Genomic DNA, 18,797 nt, shown 5'->3' on the forward strand with positions numbered 1-18,797 from the left:
ATCCCCACATACCTTAGGAGAGTCAGATTAGCTGCTAGGCTAGGAATGGCCGAGTTCCCCAGAAGGGAGCCCATGTATGCCATTCCCGGGTTTCAGCCCCAGATAAATGAAAAAATAAATAAATAAAAAAGGAAAGGAACATGACTGGTTCAGGGTTTCATCACCAGAAGAATGAAAATAGAAATAAGGAGGAAAGGAACATGTCCCACCCTGGGTTTCAGCAACAGAAGAATGAAAAAAGAAATAAGGAGGAAAGTGACATGATTGGTCAAAGGTATGAAGGAGAAGGTTTCTTATAGATATGTGGGAGAGCATAGGTATGATGGAGAAGGTTCCTTATAGATATATGGGAGAGCATAGGTATGATGGAGAAGGTTCCTTATAGGTATATGGGAGAGTAAAAGTATGATGGAGAAGGTTCCTTATAGATATGTGGGAGAACATAGGTGTGATGGAGAAGGTTCCTTATAGATATATGGGAGAACATAGGTGTGATGGAGAAGGTTCCTTATAGATATATGGGAGAGCATAGACAGAGGCAGGGACATCTGGGAGAGTCCAGACTCGACATGACAACACTCAGGTGTCCCATGGGGATAGTCGGGAAGGTAATGGAGAGGGGAGAGATGGGAAACAGGTGCAGCATCCAGGAGACCCAAAGAGAGTAGATGAGAGGCCTGTGACCAAAATGGTTTCACTTTACATGGAACAACAGCTGGGAAGGGCAGCCAGGCCCCCGGGCTGGACAAGTTTAGGATGAGGGTGGGGCATGCCAGCCATGATGGCCCTGTAACAGGTAGGGAGAGACCTTGGGTGCAGGGAGAACCTGGTGGCCAGGTCCATTTTTATATGTTAAATACGCACCTTAGCCATGTGTTCCAGGTTTGAAACCTGAGAAATACAACTCTTAACATATACCATGTGTACACATTTTGTAAGTTACAGCACATATACTCATAGTTGATGGACAGGATACTGTATGTGTAATACTTATGCGTGTAAGGAATGATAATGACTTTGTACTAATCCATGTTCCATTAGAAAGTTGGGTTCCATTTGAAATGTGCCCCTTATGTTACACCCTCCCAACCATCACAGGTGTGCATAGAAATCTCTGGTTTTTTGGTTAATTAACTAATTACAAAAAGAGCTATTAGAACTGCAGGCTTAGCTGTGTATAGAGCTGCATCATGGCTGGACAACCCTCAGGAATTCTAATTATATTATAGAGCAAACATCTCAACGTATAAATGTGAATACCAGGCCTAGAAATAAAGCCTTGTCAAATAATGCTGGATATTAGCTAAATTAAACAGATCATTGTTTTTGAGTTATTATTCAGCCTTTCATTGAAAGGGGAGGCATAGATCATTGCTACTTTTAACTGAAAGGGCTTGAGATCCAGAAGGTAAGGATTGACCCTGCGTGGTGGTTATGCTCAGAGTGCTCTCTGCAGGTGGAAAGCTCTTTAAGTGCATGGTAAACCCAGCAGAAAGACAGAACTTCAGAGTCCCTGACAGTGGGGTCTCCGACTTAGTAAGTCCAAATACCCAAAGGAAGTCATAGAAACAGAGCCCTGTGATTTCAGGAGGAAATGGTGTGTGGATTTGGGCTATCTGGGTGAAGTGATGTTTACAAAGTATCTTCAAAGAACAGCAGAAAGTCATTCCTCCTAAAGTGTCAATGAAAGCTCTTTGCCTTAGACACAGATGCCAGCCAGTCATGAGTAGTCAGCCAATAGAAACACAGATCCCTTTTCACACATATTTACCTGGTCTCCCCACAGTCTCTGTCCATGTTTTATGGAGGTGCCCCTCATAGACACACAACTGTTCCCTTGCATAGCAATGTAAGCTACAGAAAAGCAGAGCCTCATCTAATTGATAGGAAGGCCAGTCAGAACCTGAGTCAGGCATGTGGTCACCTAGAGCCTGGGTCATCTAGCCCTGTACCTGGATACACATTTTGTGTAGCATTTTCCTCCAAGATAAGGCATTCCATTTGGAGGAAAGCTCCTGAAGACACAAGACATTCCAAATGGAAGTGAAACATTTCATAATGAGGAGGAGATCGTTAAGACACAGAAAGTAAAAGGCTGGATAGCTCCAACTGGGCTTAGTAGACGTTTGTTCATTATTCCTCCCATCTCCCCAGGAAGAGTGTCAACAGCACATCTCAGTTCCACATAACCGGGGAGCACAGGATGCGAATCCACAGAATCCTGAGACACAAGATGCCGTCTGCAGGTTCAGTTCATGGAGCATGGGCCCCAGTGAGAAGACTGAAGTCACTGGATGTGGCAGCCAGGTACTGGAGCAGGTCAGTTGATAACACTTTGTACCTGGAAGATTGGTGGCAAGGGCCCGAATGGAACTCAGTAAGTCATCTCTTGCTGGAACATCCAATGTGGAGCCTCAGGACCCTTCCTCCTGATGCCTCCAGGGCCCAAGTGACCCATCTCTCTCTCTCTCTCTCTCTCTCTCTCTCTCTCTCTCTCTCTCTCTCTCTCTCTCTCTCTCCTTCTCCAAGTGTGGTCCCTTGGGGATTATCCTAAGATAAAGATGATTGCAAATACCATCCAGAAGTCAGGTAGGGCAGAGGCCCTGTTCGTAGTGGCAGCTGGAGCACTGTGTGTGTGTGTGTGTGTGTGTGTGTGTTGGGGGCTGGGGGAAGGACAGAGGCGGGGGCCTCATTGGTTTGGGAACTCTTCTTCCTACAGAGAAACAGTGGAAGCCAGAAGCAGCCAGGGACTCAGGCTCCCTGGAGACAATCTGAGGCCCCTGGAAACCACTGCTTTCACTCCATCCTTACAAGACTGAGAACAGTTTTCAGACTGTACCAAAACCCCATGGGACTGTAGAATAAGAACTGAGCTCAATGCAGCCTACACAGCCTGGATGCATGGGCTGTGCTCAGACTTCATTCCTCCTCCTAGAGTCCCTTCCTGCTCTTCCTGAAGAAAGAACAACGGGATCCAAGGCAGCTGGGACTGTCATCTTGCACATCACCATGTACATCATATCTCCTGGTGAGCTCAGGGTGTATTTTCTTTGCAGTAGGTGATGGTTATTACAGAGACCCACAGTTGGTCCATGTGCAGCAGCACACAAGAGAAGGTGGAGCACTCAGGTCTAATGGGACATCTCTGTCATACCCCTTGCTCACAGGCATAGGGACTATGAGGATGACTGGTGGAAGATTCTTAAAGCCAGGGGAACTAGTTATCGGTACTGATATACTATTTGCTAGACCTGAAAAGGGGAGACCTCAGGTTCAGGGCCATAGATGCTGCCCTAGTGAATTTCTACTACAGCAAGTGCTTACAAATCAGCATGCTAGGAGACATCATAGAGACTCAAAAGCAAACTAGCATGTACTGGCAGCAGGCAGGGTCCCTGGAGCACTCACATTCCCAGAGACTGAAAATAGACTAAGGATTGCAATGGCAGGAGAGCACGGTATTGGGACAACACCATACAGTAAGTTTGGGGCTGTACACCTAGGCCATAGCTCTCCATATTACCAAGATGGACTTTGTGTATTTGGACCTGCAGCTTCACATACGCAAAAAAGCAGTACTACTCTATGCACATAATGAGTTTTTAAGAATATTGCTAGAGGCTCAACCTTGTTTACAAATTAGAGCTGCTATGAAGCAAAGGTCTCTGAAATCTTGAATAGTGAGGGTTCTCCATGGCAGGTGACAAAATGTAGGGAGAAGGCATATTATTCAAGATCTCTGAGCAGGCAAGGGTGAGACCATATGCTCCCTGAGCTGGAATGGAAGAAATGAGTCAGAAACCTCCATGTGGTCTGGATGGATGGATTCTCCTCTCCCTCTCAAGCATCAGGACTCTGGTCAGTGTGGCCCCTAATGCCCTGGATGTCCACAGAGAGGGTGCAAACCACACATCATGTACCCCTTCCTCCCACTGTCAAACCTGGGACAAGTCTCTGGGAAGTTTCCAGCTGGGTCCAGGGTGGGACTTACTGGAGTATGGGTGTGAACAGCCATGACTAGAAACACAGTGTCCTGTGCTGGGGACTTGCCCCACCTGACTTTATATATAATTGTTCCACGGAGATGGGAATGAGTTGACCAGGCCATGATCAGGGGTCACAGAACGATGTGGAGTCAGCATGAAGCAGCATAGCATCTGGAAATCTTCCTCACTTGGAAAGGCACAGTGACCACAGCTTGCCACTGTCTCCTCCTGCCATAAATGCCACTTCTGGAATAGGCTACTGTTGTTCAAATACTTATACCCACATATTAGTAACCTCAAAAACCATGAAACCAACATGCTTAGAATCCACCTCTTTATTGCTGAGATAGTTGCAGGAAAGAAAAGGATGTCATGGCCAGCATGTGTGGTCAAGAAAGTGGGGGCAGGGCCAGGCCCCGTAAATCTTGCTCTTGGAAAGAGGTGGCACTCATGTGCTGCTCCAAAATCTTCCGGGATTGTTGTTCTGGGGAGCAGGTGGTGGCTCAATCAGCACCACCAGTCTATTGCTTCTCCTGAAACTGGCTCTCCTGGTCCTAAACCATTCCTACAAGCAGAAGAAAGGGTTGCTTTAGTACACTGAACTGTACCAACACTGAAGAATTCATGCTGTAACCATGTATACTGGCTCAATTTTACTAACATTTTAGATCGTATATAGAACCCATCCCTGGGCCAATGTGTGCTAGGTATGTGCTCCAGGACAGAGCCACTCCCCTTGTAAAGCACGACATTTCTGATTGCCCAGAAACTGTTTGTTTATAGACCTAACCCCAAGAACGGTTGAAGACATACCTCAACTGTGTACTGATTATTCAGAATGCTAGAAGCAACAGATTTCATTCTCATTGAAACAACCAAAACACCCCCATGAATCCCCTGAGTACATGTAGCACCACACCGAGTTCTTCAGTTATGGGAAAGACCCAGAATATTGCCTCTTCTCTCCATTGATATTTTTAATGCATTCTTTCATGTAGCTCATGGGTTGTTCCTGATCCCTGATGTGTGTTGAAAAAAAAAAGTTTCAAAAAGAGTTCTTTTGGAACCCAGGAGAACTATCTCAAGGTCCAAAGCTGTCTGTGAAAGGCCCCATGGTGACAGCCTTTTTTGAGTATCCAGAATGTACATTTTATGAGACAAAGGGCACTTCTTCCTGTTCTATGCTTCCTCCCTAGCCTCCAAGCATACTGTCTATAGGCCTGTTCCCTTGTGGGCATGTGGTCTAGAAAAGCCAGTGCTGATTGTAATGCTGAGCAGAGTTCATATTCATAACCAACAAAAGACAGGTAAAAAGGGCTTTGAGCCGTTTGAGCTTCCTGGTCCCAGTATTGGTTCAGAACTAAGCCAGGCATGTGACATTTACAGACTAGAACAAGAAGTCTGAGAAAAGGTTTTCTGAGACATGCAGAATGAAAGAGTTGAAGGTGGGCAAGAACATGGTCTCTTCACTTAAATGAGGCATGCTGGCTGCACAGCCTTCAGAAGGTCATGGAGAACACACTATGTTCCCAGAGGGTTAGACAAAGCACCTTGGTATCTTACGTTTTCAGGTGTCCAGGTTGGCATTTTCTGCCTGAGAAAATGGAATTCTTTTGTCTTCTTGAGCCTAGCCTGGCTGTGGTCTGGTCTGGCATCTTTGGGATGCAACTTCAGGGTCCCACTCTGCTGCTACTCTTCTAGACAGCAACATCACAAGATGTGGAGCCCTCCCAAAATATTATTATTATTATTTTTAGAATACTGACCATCATATCGTCTTCTGTCACACCGATCCATCTTGCATGATCTTTCCTGAAGTGAAAAGATTCCCACATTTAGGTTTTGTGGTGGACATAATGTATATAAGGACATGTCCTGTTTGCTTTTAAATGTTTTTGTCCAAACTCATATGTGCGCACACATGTACACACACACACACACACACACACACACACACACACACACACACACACACTATTTCTCACACCTAGTTTGAGACATATTTTAGTAACAGGTTTCTTTTAGGGACCAAAGTTAAACGGTAATCCCTCAAACACTGGTACCTGGTTGATGTAGGTAAACTAAAGCTTCATTAAGAGAGCCTCCATGATGAAAAGTGTTAGCCAAATTTTAATCTGAGATGGAATCCCTCCTGCATTTTTCCAGCCACACTTCAGGCTTCTCACTCATTCTTACAGAGACTCATTTAGAACAAGCACTGTCTAAATTTCCAACTCACTCACGCACCAGTTAAACAAGCAACAAAACACATTCTTCCCAGTTGAACTAGGGCCGGTCCCCCTACTCCAGAGTCCAATTTCTGCTGGATGTTCCAGACATGGTGGCTTTGTTTCTAGAGGAAATCAGGGGTTCAGGGAGCACCAAAGGACAGCCTGGATGCACTGCCTGAAAACCAGGTGCCTAGCAGAGCGTTCTGCTTACCTTGCCCGCAAGCTGGGGTAGGGAATTGCTTGGAAAAGATGCTCCAGGCCCAGCAGCTGAGACTGGGTTATTCTGGTGCAGGTATGGAAAGGCAGCTTGTCCCCAGCCTGAAGAATCTTGGAGCCCTCAGGCATTGCTGCCTCTTGCTGAGGCTGCTGTTGAACACTGCCGCCATGGTCACCTTCCAAGTGGATCCCCTTGTCCATGGGGCCAGAACTACCATCGCCAGCACCTCCTTCTTCCATTTCTTCTTCTTCGTTTTCTCCCTCCTCTGCCACTCTTACGGCTTCCTGAGCAAGACCGGACTGAGCAAGCTCTTCTTGAGCAGGCTTGATTGGGGCAAGTTCCCTCAGAGCACGCTTGCCCTGATCAAGCTCACCCTGAGCAAGCTCGCTCTGTACAAGCCCTTTCTTGCCTCCTTCCTCCCCAGCCGTCAGGACCATTGCATTCCCACCTGCAAGAAAAACACAAAGATAAAGATCTGAGCTAAGTGGCCCATGGATCATTGGAAAGCCTGGAGACGGGCCACAGCAGAGCAGGGTAACTGAATTCCCTTGTTACTGGCCTTTCCACAAGATTTGCTTCCCGGACTTTGCCCAAGTCCAGTCAGAATCATTTTACTGACCATGCTGATGTTCCTGTCCCACATCAGCTCCTGGACTCAGCATCCTGTTGAAACTGTGGCAGGAGCCCTGGCGAGTCTCTGTGCCTGTAATCTTTCGATCAGACCCGAGTTCCAAAGCTGTAAAAGCCGCGTCCTTAGAGTCGGGCGCCAGAGGTACAGCTCTGACTCTTGACCCGGAAGGCTTGTCTTCTGGAGACTCAACCTAATTATAATGTGTCCAATCAAACGTTCTGGCCTGCACAGGCTCAGTGGCTGTGGGCTTGTCCTCTGAGGTGCCTATCCAGAAGCAGTTTAGGGCTTCAAAGAGCAGGGAGTATTTTTTAAAAAAGGCAGTGAGTGTGTGTGGTGGGTGTATGCAACCTGCAGGTCCACTTTGCTGCTTAGCTGACACCTATCATTTTGGGTAAGGCTGGACTGTTCAAATTTAGTCACACGGAGTAACACAAAGACCTTCTCAAACTCAGCAGGCCCTTGAGCCCAGATAAATCATTTTATTAAATTATGGAAATGTCCTTCAAACAAAATGCCCCAATCTTGGTTGTGCTGTCTTGAAGAGCCCTGTATGATGGCAAATATGTGGGTAGGCCAGGGCAAGATCCTCCTGAGAGACTGTGCTCCCAACAGGGCTGAATTCCACTGGTATTCACAAGATCATTATGATGGAGACTTTGCTCTAACTAGCTGTGCTTTCCCAAGGTCCTAGGGTGATCCAGATACCTGAGGGCATCAAAGATTGACCCTAGGCACTGGCTCCAAACCTGTCTCACAACTGTGAAGGTGAAAGACAGGAAGAGTAAGCAATTCTGGATTCAGCTCTACAATCATTTCAAGAAGGGGCAGAACTGAGGAAAAGTTAGAGAGACTCCCCACAGTAGGTGACATTCCCAAAATTTAAAAGAGCCACTGAGCTCTGTCATTTCGTGGTTTTTGTTTTTAATAGGATCATGGCAGAGTCTGGACAATGGCTGAGGTAATTGTTAGGAGATGGATTAGTTCTCTGGGATAGCATAGGCTGAGACTCTGGAGGCCCAGGGTCCAACATGGTCTAGCACACACCAAGGAGATGATCATGCTCTGTTCACCTATTGCCCACCTAGTCAGGGGTGGCTCAACCCCCTCCCACCACAGTCCCCTTTGTCCATCCCTGACTAGGGCTTTATGAGTTGTGGGCCTTGACTGTCTGGTCACCATTAGACACTGGGTGGTCTTCTGTCCTCTGACTTTTCAGCTGTCCCAGGTGCTTTTAATTATCCTCAGCTATCTTTCTTCTCAGTCACCAAGAAGCAGCTGCAACTGTCCTTCCTCTCCTCCTTATCTCGTGGGTCATTGTGAAATGCTTCCCTGAAACACTGAAATGGGAGGCTTTCTTAGACACAGACCTTACTCACTCTCACAATTAACTGCTGGAGAAGCTAGGCTATTTAAGGAGGCAATAGTGCCAGGTGTGCTTTCCTGAAGAACTTGGTGGCCTGGTTGGACTGCCCACACTAGCTGGGAGCCCTGTCTTTATCAGTGTGAGGCAGCTTGACTGTCCTACTGATCGCAGAAATATTTTGTGTCTCATCTTTAGTGTTCCTGGCTTGGCTGTTTCAAACCAACCCTCCTTTTAGCCCTAGTATCCATGCAACATATGCAAGCAACTTGCAAATTTGAACGTGAGTGCTTTTTCCTCACTAAGGACAGAGACCTAGCTCCTGCATCCATATCAACCCCGGATTCTGAGATAAATTTCCCAATGTGCTGTTTTCAGCGTTGGTGTGAAGCAGGTAAGCATTCATGCATTCAGGGTGACCCAGGGACTGTTCATTTCCTCCCTTTTCTAAAGAGCTCACAGGACACTGGGTGTATTCTTTTATTTCTGGCAGTTTCCTCCCAGGGCTTAGCAGAGAGTGATGCAGAGGAATATTCCTCTCTCATGGGTGACTCAGCACCCTAAAAGATGGATGCTTGCTGTGTAACCCAGAGGAGCTGTGGGGTGCACTATGGGAGTACATAACACAGGTAAACACCAAGGCCTGCAATGTTCCAATCTGTTATCTGTGTGAGTGTGGAAACCAGCACCCGTCTCTGCCTTTATCCTTGATCCTCATGACTCTGCTGTCCCCATTTTGGACCTGGGGAAGGGGCTCTCCTCTGCTGACTCCTTAGGATGTCTACTGCTTGCCTGCTGATATCTACATATCCTTGCCCATTCCTACATATCCCTGCAATGACAGGAAACCTGTACCCATAAGCAGCTTTTGCTGTAGAAAGCAGTGATTCATGAGCTCAATTACTGCTTTGTGTGATTTTTTTTATAAGTTATCTTTTGTGAGGGATTCTCCAGGATTGAAATGCATTAATGAAATCTTGTGGCTCTTTCTTGTTTAGTTACATGCTCAATGCTTTAGGTCAGTGATTCTCAACCTTCCTAATGCTGTGGCCCTTTAATGTAGTTGCCCATGCTGTGGTGACCCCAACCATTTTTGTTGTTGCTTCCTAATTGTAATTTTGCTACTGTTATGAGTAATAATATGATATCTTTCTTTTCCAATAGTCTTAGTAAAGGTCTTTAGACCCCAAAGGTAAAAGGGGCTGCATCCCACAAGTAAAGAACCAATGCTTTAGGTTAAGGTATGTGATTGTGGAGTTCCTGCACTATTTTCCCATGGGACTCTGCTCATCATAGTTATTAGATGGGAATCCTACCTGCACACAGATTTTCCTGAGGAATGACTTGATCAGCATGTACCGATGCCACATACAGGTGCATTCACTGACACAATATTCACATGCAGAAACGTCTGTAGCCAAAGCCCTTCCATCCCATTGGCCCATCCCCTAGAAAGAAGCTAATGTTCAGAATGTAAAAGTAGTTCCAGAAATATGGAAAGCATAAAAGGAAGATGGTTTACAACATTTCATAAAGCTAGTTAGAGCGGGGAAGGGAAACACAAATGAATTGTAAGTCTGTTTTATTGATGAATACAAGTTTTAAAACAAAAATAAAACTTGAATAACTGCCTAACTAAAACCCAAGACAATGTTAAATTTACCTTAAGAGTGTTAAGACATTATTCGTAATAGCCAGAACCTGGAAATCACCTAGATGCCTGTCAACTGAAGAATGGATTAAGAAAATGTAATACTTATACATAATGGAGTCAGAGAAAAACAATGACATCACAAATTTGAAGGCAAATAGATGTAACTAGAAAATATCATCCTGAGTGAGGCAACACAGACTCAGAAGGACAAACATAGCTCTCTGAACAGATGAAGTCAGGATTCTTCTGTATTCCAAAATCTAATCAATATTTATATGTATTATTCAGCTTTTTTTGGCTTAAAAGGGCTTATTGGGAAATGTTATCATTTTTACTATTTTCTACAGAGAAAGTATTTTCCAGTTCCAAATAACTCTCGACTTTTGAATGTAAACTTTTTATTTTAAAAAATGTTATTTTTGTTACCAAAAAAAGAGTGTTCAGACAATTCAAATTAGCAATTTTAGAAGCAATTGATCAGCTCTAAGAAGAAACATAATTGTGGGATCAGGATCTATACCTGGTGACTGTGTGGCTTTTTGGAGCTCATTACCTATGATGGGACACCTTGCACAGCCTTGGTACAGAGGGGAGGGGCTTGGACCTTCCTCAACTGAATGTACCAGGCTCTGCTGACTCCCCATGGGAGCCTTACCTTTTTGGAGGTGGGGATAGGGAGGTGGGTTGGGGGGAATGCTGACTGAAGCGTGAGGAGACAAGAGAATGGGATCTGTGGTTGGTATGTAAAATTAATAAAAATTTCTTAAAGAAAAAAAGAAACATAATTGACAGAATGAATTCTTTGATGAGCTTATATCTGCATATGACATCATGTCACATACAGAAAGAATAATAAATGGGGAAGCTTTCCTAGGTTTGAGTCATCTTCATCACACCCGTGGTCAGCATTGTTAGGGACACCTGACAATCGGTGAGCCAGCTGTGCCAAGGTTGGCTCTCCCATGAGGCCTTTGTTGCTCACAGGACAGGATACACTGACCCCTGCACTGCCCACTTAGTCACAGCTCACTATGTCCTTTCTCTGCTCAGCACTCCATGGTCTGAGCTTTCAAGTCATCAAGTGATAATCATGTCTTCGGCAGGAAAGTCAGAGGCTGCCACCTAACTCATCTGAACTGCTTCTCTTTCTCTCTCTCTCTCTCTCTCTCTCCCTCTCTCTCTCTCTCTCTCTCACACACACACACACACACACACACACACACACACACCGAGAGAGAGAGAGAGAGAGAGAGAGAGAGAGAGAGAGAGAGAGAGAGAGAGAGAGAGAGAGTATACCGGTGTGTTATGCAGAAATAATGAAGAGTGAGCCCCTCACTGAACCAGGAAAGGAGTGGACAGGTCAGGGATTCTCCCTTCAGTCTTTCAACCAGCCACATGACTTTGGAGTGTTCTTACTGAACCCCTCTGGTATGCTGTATCCCAACAATAGGCCCTGAGCATTCTTGGTGTATCCAGGCCATAGGTCCCATCCCTGGTTACAGGACTCACCCTACAAGGACTCAGTAAGGACTCTTCCTGCTGTTTGTTAGAGACACATGGTGGAGAGAGACAAGGGTTTATATAGAGGGAGGCCAGGACAGAGAGCTGGGTGGGCAGACATCTAGAAGGATAGTATCCTGAGGAAGGAGAGGGTGGGGTGGCTGAAATGAGCTCCAGGGAAGGGTAGCTCTGATAGAGATGATAGAGGTATGGCCAGTTGATGGTCTGGAGACAAGCTGAAGCAATTTTCCAGTGGAAAGGAGTCAACGTTGGGGAGAAAGATGTATTAATTATGAGCTTCACCAGGCAGCAGTGGCACATGCCTTTAATCCCAGAACTGGAGAAGCAGAACAAGGCAGTTCTCTATGAGTTCGAGGCCAGCCTGCACTACAGAGCGAGATCCAGGAAAGACACCAAAACTACACAGAGAAACCCTGTCTTGAAAAACCAAACAAAAAATTATGAGCCCCAAGAATGAGGTTGAAGATGGGGTTCCCCAGCAGTGCCCAGGAGAGAGGCCACTGAGAAGTCAGAAGACTGTGTGGCCCGATGAGAGATGCTGTGAGCGTGATTGACTATGCATCAGTACAGAAGTGAGGCAGGCTGCAGGACAGTGGTGGGGATTTCTCATGTAAGTCAGCCTGGCCAACCAGGGTCCAGTGTACAGAAGGAAACCTGGGTCCTTGTAAAATCTCCAGGATCCTAAAAGTGCCTTTGTGGGGCTCAAAGACCAGTAAAAATGGTGCTGCTGTGTAGATACCTTACCACATAAATTCCCCTGGTGCTCTCTGAGAGGGGCCTGTTCTTCCTGGATGCAAGCTTAGGCTGGAATAACAAGCTCTCAGATATCCCCTGGTGGGGTGGTAAGAATGTTCAACTTCTTCAGTGACCCCCATGGAGAATGAAGAACACTTACTAGTAGAAAGTGTTTATAATGACTTAGTGTGCTCCCATATAGGAGGGAATGCAGCCCACCAATGTCCCTGTTCCAACTCCAGTGTTCCTGGGCCTCTCCACAAGGCTGAGAGGGTGGGTACTCTCCTGGCTACCGGATAACAGCAGTGTGCCAATATTTTGCTAAGTAAGTGAATGACTGAGGGGTTGGACTTAGGGTTTCTGGCAGGAAAAAAGCACAGGTACACACAGGATCCCTAGCACAACCTTCTCACCAAGCTTCAAGGAGGTCAGTGCACTAAGGATCTACGCTCTCCTCCCACAGCTTGCACTACTGGAGGAACCTTCTGGTGTCCACAGCTCTACAAGCTGTTAACTCCCTTCCTGGGCCCATTTGTCTGTCCTGAAGCAGCAGTGGGTTCCCCCAGTCCCTGCTGTGACCACCCCCAACATCAGTCAGCTGGATCATGATGTTTTACCACTCCATTTCCCTGAGGTGGTCTATTCTTACCTTTATTCCTTGTTTTTCCCTCCCTTCAGGAATAAAGTGGACAGTCAGTGAAGGGTAAAAACAAAGCAAGACCCAAGAGTGGACACTTGACTAGGGAAGAAGAAAGAGGAAGGTAAGTGATGGAGAGATGTTGGTAGTGTTTCAGCACTAAGTTTTCAGCAGGCTTCAGGGTGCCTAGCCAAGTACCATCAACCAGTGTCCCAGTAGCAGGGGTCTCGATATGTCAACTGGGAAGAGTCCCTTGCAGAGCAAGTCTGCAGAGAGCAGGCCACTGAGGAGCACATGTGGAAGATCTCCCAAGAAGGCATGTCTCAAAGGCTGGAGGAGTTGCCTTGCCTGTGGCTGAAACACCAAGTCTCCAAAGCTGTGGCCCAAACTGGATCTCAAAGCAAAAGCAATGACTCTGAGACAGTAGTGGGAACTGGAAAAAACTCCCCTTATCTGAGGATGATCTCCAGTGAGTCTCCCTCCAACAGGCCTAGCAGGCCTGGGGAGCAATCTTCTCTAATGTCCTTCTAGGAGCCAAGATCCCTGTCAGAGCCAAGAGCTGGTTGAGAACTAGATTCCAGTTGAGGGTTGGATTCTGAAGTCTCTCCAGACCAGAGAGGAGCCAGCTGCCACTCAGAGTCCAACAAAGAACCTGTGTGGGGTTTTGTTGCATTGTTGTTGTTGGTTTGGTTTTTTGTTTGTTTGGTTGGTTGGTTGGATTTTTTTTGTTGTTTTGTTTTTGAAACCTGCTTTTTGTGCAGCCCTAGATGCCCTGGAACTCACTCTATATACCAGGCTGACCTCAAACTCACAGAGATCAGCCTGCCTCTGCCCCCAAGGGCTGGGAATAAAGGCGTGCTCCACCACAGTGCAGTCTGTTTGTTTTCTATAGGTGTGGGAATGGGCTCAGATTGTTCAGAAGGGACCCATCAAAGATATGTGTGTGGGTTTTCCCTTCTCCCTTTTGTTCCCTGGCCAGTTTAGGGTTATTGTTTGTTTGTTTTGTGTGTTCCTGATTGCCACAATCTTCCCCTGGGCATTGCAATTGACTCACTCTGTGAGCTGTTAATCACAGCCTGCTACTGTTGGTAGCCTGATGCCTTGAAGTGTGGCTTCCTTCAATGGTGTCTAGCCTCAGCTGCTGCTGCTGAACCCAGATCTCTGTTGGGGGTCCTCCTGCTACTGGAAAATAACCCTTGGGGGTCAGTTTTACTCCTATTGATCACAGAATCACCCATGGTAAACCAAATACACGGCTCCACCCAGTAAGCCAGTCAGTGTATCGGGGTTTTCAAACAGAGGTATATGTGAGAGGTTACAAGAACATGGGTCACTCAAAGGTAGCTGTATCATTAGAAGTCCCTCCACAGCATGAGTGACAGATAGCTCATGATAGCTGTATCCATGGAGCTCCTTGTAAAATTTGCAGGTGCCTGGCCTGGAGGAATGCCTTTCCCCAGAATTCCATTTACTTCTTTGACAACCCTTGGGAGGGCTCTTGTGAATGCTGCAACTCTCCTGAATTTTCCAAGTTTCCTAAGCCATATGAGCCTCTGAGTCCTTTCTCTTCAGGAAAGAAAGTTTCAATTCGGAGGAAATAAATAGCTACAAAACTCTGGATATGTAAATGGACCAGACTCTCCCTGGCTCCCTTGACAAAAAGAAGCTTGGAGGACATGAACAAAGGCACTTCCACCATGCCAGTCCTGAAAAATCTAACTCCCTCCATGCAGAATGTTTAGCTGGGCAACTCCAGTCCCACAGTGGAGGCTTGTGTGGGGTTTCTCTGTCTTTGCCATCAAACTGTGCAGACTTGGCTTTCTTGTTGTCACTGTGTTGTGCCCTGGGTGCGAGACTCCCAAAGAGACCACCAAAGACATGAATCACCAAAACGTAAAAGCCAGGTTTATAGGAGCAGTTCAAGCAGCACATTAGGGACCTCATCATGTACCCCCACATAGTGGAGGCTAGAGGAGTTGTCCACCCCTCTGCAAGCTCAGTATTAAAGGCAAAAATCACAAGGTTACACCAGTTAGCAGTGCTACTAGTGATACAATTATGATTAGCTCATGTTTTAGGGGCCTTTCTAAAATTTCTCTGTTATCCTAATTTGCAATTTTGACTGGTTGTTTGTCTAACTCTATGGACTACCTCTGGCTTTGGGGCATCCTATGGTTAATCAATTGCTACCAGATAGTCCTTCAAACATCCTGACTTTGTTCTTTTGACTATCTCTAGTATTGGGACATTCTGTGGTTAATCAGTTGCTACCAGATAGTCCTTCAAACATCTTGACCTGTACTTTTGAGTTCCTGAGATCTATGTCAGCAGCTCTGAGAATTTCAAAACTCAGGCCTATTTCAAGCCATTGTGAGGGGAGTTTTGGTTCTTCAACTGGATTCCACACTGTATTGATTTCCTACCCTTGTGCACACCAAGGCAGAGAGGGTACAGACAGCCAAGCACACTAGTCAGCAGGCACCCTCATACTCAGTGTTCACCCACTGCAAGACGCTTGGCTAAACAGGTACACCAGGGCATGCTTCTGGGCCTTCTTCTCAATGAAGCCTCCTTGGATATGAGCTGCTTGCATCTCATCATCCCGCCAGCTCGGGGAACCCAAAGAACTAAGAAGAACCCTTTATCTTTCTCGACCTTCCACAAGAAGATGTCTCTTTAGAAAGGGACTTCCCAAGACAATGACATGCCCCATGACCAGATGGGCTTGGAGTTTTAAGTCTGACCTGAAGGGCAGACTGGCATCCCAGGCATAAGGACAGCACAAAATAGTGTCAACTTTCATGATCTAGTTAAGGTGGCTTATCTCCCCATGGCACTGGACAGGTGTCTTAGAGCACCTCTGAAGCAATATTACAATCCGTTGCACAATCACTACTATTAGTAAGTGTAAGATCTTTAAATGTAGGTTATTTGTACTTGTCTAATGTTCGTTTTCTAGGAGGGAAGCAAAGATGTTGGAAAATGGGGCCACTTGATGCTAAGACGCAACTGCAGGATTCTCCCATACTGCCCAGGCAGCCTTGAATGAATGGACTGTCAGAAAGCCAGGAAGAGTTGCTTCATTCCAATGCAGCAAACTTGAATACTCAAAGTACACTGAGAGAAAACTATGAAAGGGTCATAGCTGATTACCCTGGCTCCTGAAAGTGCAGCCTCCACGAGGAATGCTTGAGACACATTGTGCTAGACTCTCCCATGCTATCAACCTCAACAAACTGTGAAAGACCTTGAAACTTTTCCCACCCAGCAAAGAGGGCAGAGAACTTCCCCTGGAGGTCTAGTAGAGCTATGATTGCTGCTGAAGGGGAAAGATGAGGGTTGGCCTAGGATAGGTGTTAAGAGAAAAGACTATGATTGGGCCAAATATTTCTTTTCAGATGATGTGAACAGGCTGCTTAGGCTGTTAGTGAGTCTACAGGAAGACAGTCTCTTGTTCTCTCTCCTGTGATGGTGCAGCATTAAACCCAGTAGAAATTGTTTTTTCTTGTCTACTCACTATTTCAATCTGGCTAGAGCAAAAAGACCACTCAACTTAAGAGCCAGTAACTTAGGAAAGCAGCCTTCTAGGATTCATTCCATGGCCAGCTGCTTCTACAGCCCAGCTGGACAGAAGCAAAATCCCTGTTGGTCTCTTCCTCAGTGGGTTAGTCTAGGCATGTGGCTAGACTGACAGAGAAAAATCAGCTGTACTCTAAACACTGATGCCTGAGTGGGAAATGATGTTATTTCCTGTCATTCCCATCTAAGAGATGCATAAACTGAGGCACAGGAGCTATCTGAGCTTGGAGAGGACAGCCACACTCGTGAGTTCAACTGCCATTTGGGAGACCCTGTGAGACCCTTTTGTGACTCCATATGTAGACTTTACTTGGTCCATACACTTAGATTTTTGAGAGGTTTCCTCCCCATCTCCCAGTCTCAGAAAGTGACCCTGTTTCCTTCTAGTTACCCTGGTCCCAGAGTTGGGAAACTTAATAGGAACTGAAGAGTTGGGTGACCTGCCAATGGGTCATGTGCCCAATGAACAGGTAGAGGCCACTCAGCTCAAAAGACAGAAGAGATTGGCTGTGGAGACTCAGATCATGTTTCCAGCAGCATCCCTGACCAGCACCAGGCAAGGACAAAGGATCACCCTTTCACTGGCTGGACTCCTATGCCCGCACATGAGTGGTCGTGGGATCTGAGGTTCCAGAGACTGGGGAACAGTGTGTAGTCCCACTCTGACAATCCTCTCAGCTTCCACCATGGCAAAGCTGCTTGGCCCTGGATGTGTAAGGGGTCACGAGGCTGAAAGTCAGCCTCTAAGTCCACCTACTGAGTAGCTTGCTGTTTCCAGACCCAGAATTATCAGTAACAGCCCTGTACCCAGGTCTTCACAAGGAAACAATACAGTAATGTTGGAGTGCTAAAGACTGCCAAAATGAAGCCTGAGAAAAGCCCTCCTACCATGTCTTAGACTCCACACTCTGAAAGGCAGATTGCTGCCTCAGCCTGGCTGAGGCTGTGGCCTTTGTCCTTTCTAACAGCCATGGATTGCCTTAGGTACCATGAGCAAAGTGGATTCATATTGCTTTGTTGCTCAGGATGGGGTTTGGTCTTCTGGAGATGCTCTAGCAGGCATTGCTGAGGGACAGGCACTCTAAGCTTACAGACCCTGAAGCCTTCCGTAGTGGGAGTGGAACATCCATAAGGTGCACAGAGCAGGGTGTCCTTCATCCACTATACTGGGCTCACAGGCAGACAAATACAGCCTACAGCAAGTTGACACAAGATAGAAACATATTTCTCCCTCCTACTACAGGCTGTCTCCAGCATGCTGAAGGTACTACAGACTGCTGACCTCTTTGGAATGGGTGCAAGTTCACCTGCCCTTGGAGACAACATCTTTAATGTCCCATATGCAAAAAGGTGGTAAACCTCTGATTTTAGCTTCTGAGGGACAGAAACATACAGGATCCATTCCTCTGTTCAGTACTATGTCCTGCCCAGGCCCAGCAATAATGCCTAAATACCCCATTGTTACAGGTGGGCAAAGTTAAAGAGAGTGATAAACTTTCCTAAAGTTACCCAAAAACCTGAAAGAAAATGCAGCAAGACAAAGGCTCTCTATAAATACACAGTAAAGGTATAATGGGCAAAGCCAGCAAAGCTAGCCTGAATCCTTGTACATCAGTGTCCCAACATTGCAGGTTGAAGTGGCAGAGGATAGTCTACCCAGGCTTCGTGGTCTCACACTTCTCCTCTCCCTCTGTGCCAACAGCATCCAGATCAAATACAGCCAGGTCAGCAATATTCCTTTTGGTTATAACTGTTTTGACACAGTGGATTTTATTGCTATTTAAAGTTGTATGAAGGACAGGATGTTTTAGTGTGGAAAGTACAGGGGTTAAGAAAGAAATGCAAGGCTGGGCGTGGTCCTGCATGCCTTTAATCCCAGCACTCAGAAGGCAGAGGCAGGCGGATCTCTGAGTTCGAAGTCAACCTAGTCTACAGAGTGAGTTCCAGGATGTCCAGGGCTATTACACAGAGAAACTCTGTCTTGAAAAACAAAAAGAAAACAAAACAAAAATCAAGAATGAAATGCTAATGAAATGAGATGTGAAAAAAATTTCATCCTTGAAGTTGCAGTCAACACTATTTCACCTTCTATATAGAGTGATTTTGATATATTAGCAAGTCTATTGATTCAGACACAGCACAATCTTTCAATCATTCATTAACAGAGCAGACTGAGTTTTCACACATTCAAGAAGAATCATGACATGACCTGATCATTACAGGCAGGAGCTGAATGGGAGTGGAGG

The 18,797-nt window shown here is 46.1% G+C and overlaps 1 protein-coding gene across 1 annotated transcript; it reads right to left on the minus strand.

Annotated features, from left to right (window-relative positions):
- Window positions 1-4,306: 4,306 nt before the first annotated feature.
- LOC119086707 (rhox homeobox family member 1-like) lies at window positions 4,307-7,213 on the minus strand. Its single transcript, XM_037199404.1, has 4 exons — window positions 7,054-7,213; window positions 6,429-6,882; window positions 5,753-5,798; window positions 4,307-4,551 (listed from the first exon to the last, which is right to left on the minus strand). Exons 1-4 carry the CDS (start codon window positions 7,094-7,096, stop codon window positions 4,435-4,437), a joined length of 660 nt encoding a protein of 219 aa, XP_037055299.1. The 5' UTR covers window positions 7,097-7,213; the 3' UTR covers window positions 4,307-4,434.
- Between the last annotated feature and the right edge of the window lie 11,584 nt (window positions 7,214-18,797).

Source organism: Peromyscus leucopus, chromosome X (assembly GCF_004664715.2).
Source record: "Peromyscus leucopus breed LL Stock chromosome X, UCI_PerLeu_2.1, whole genome shotgun sequence".
In the NCBI taxonomy this organism is placed as follows: domain Eukaryota; kingdom Metazoa; phylum Chordata; class Mammalia; order Rodentia; family Cricetidae; genus Peromyscus; species Peromyscus leucopus.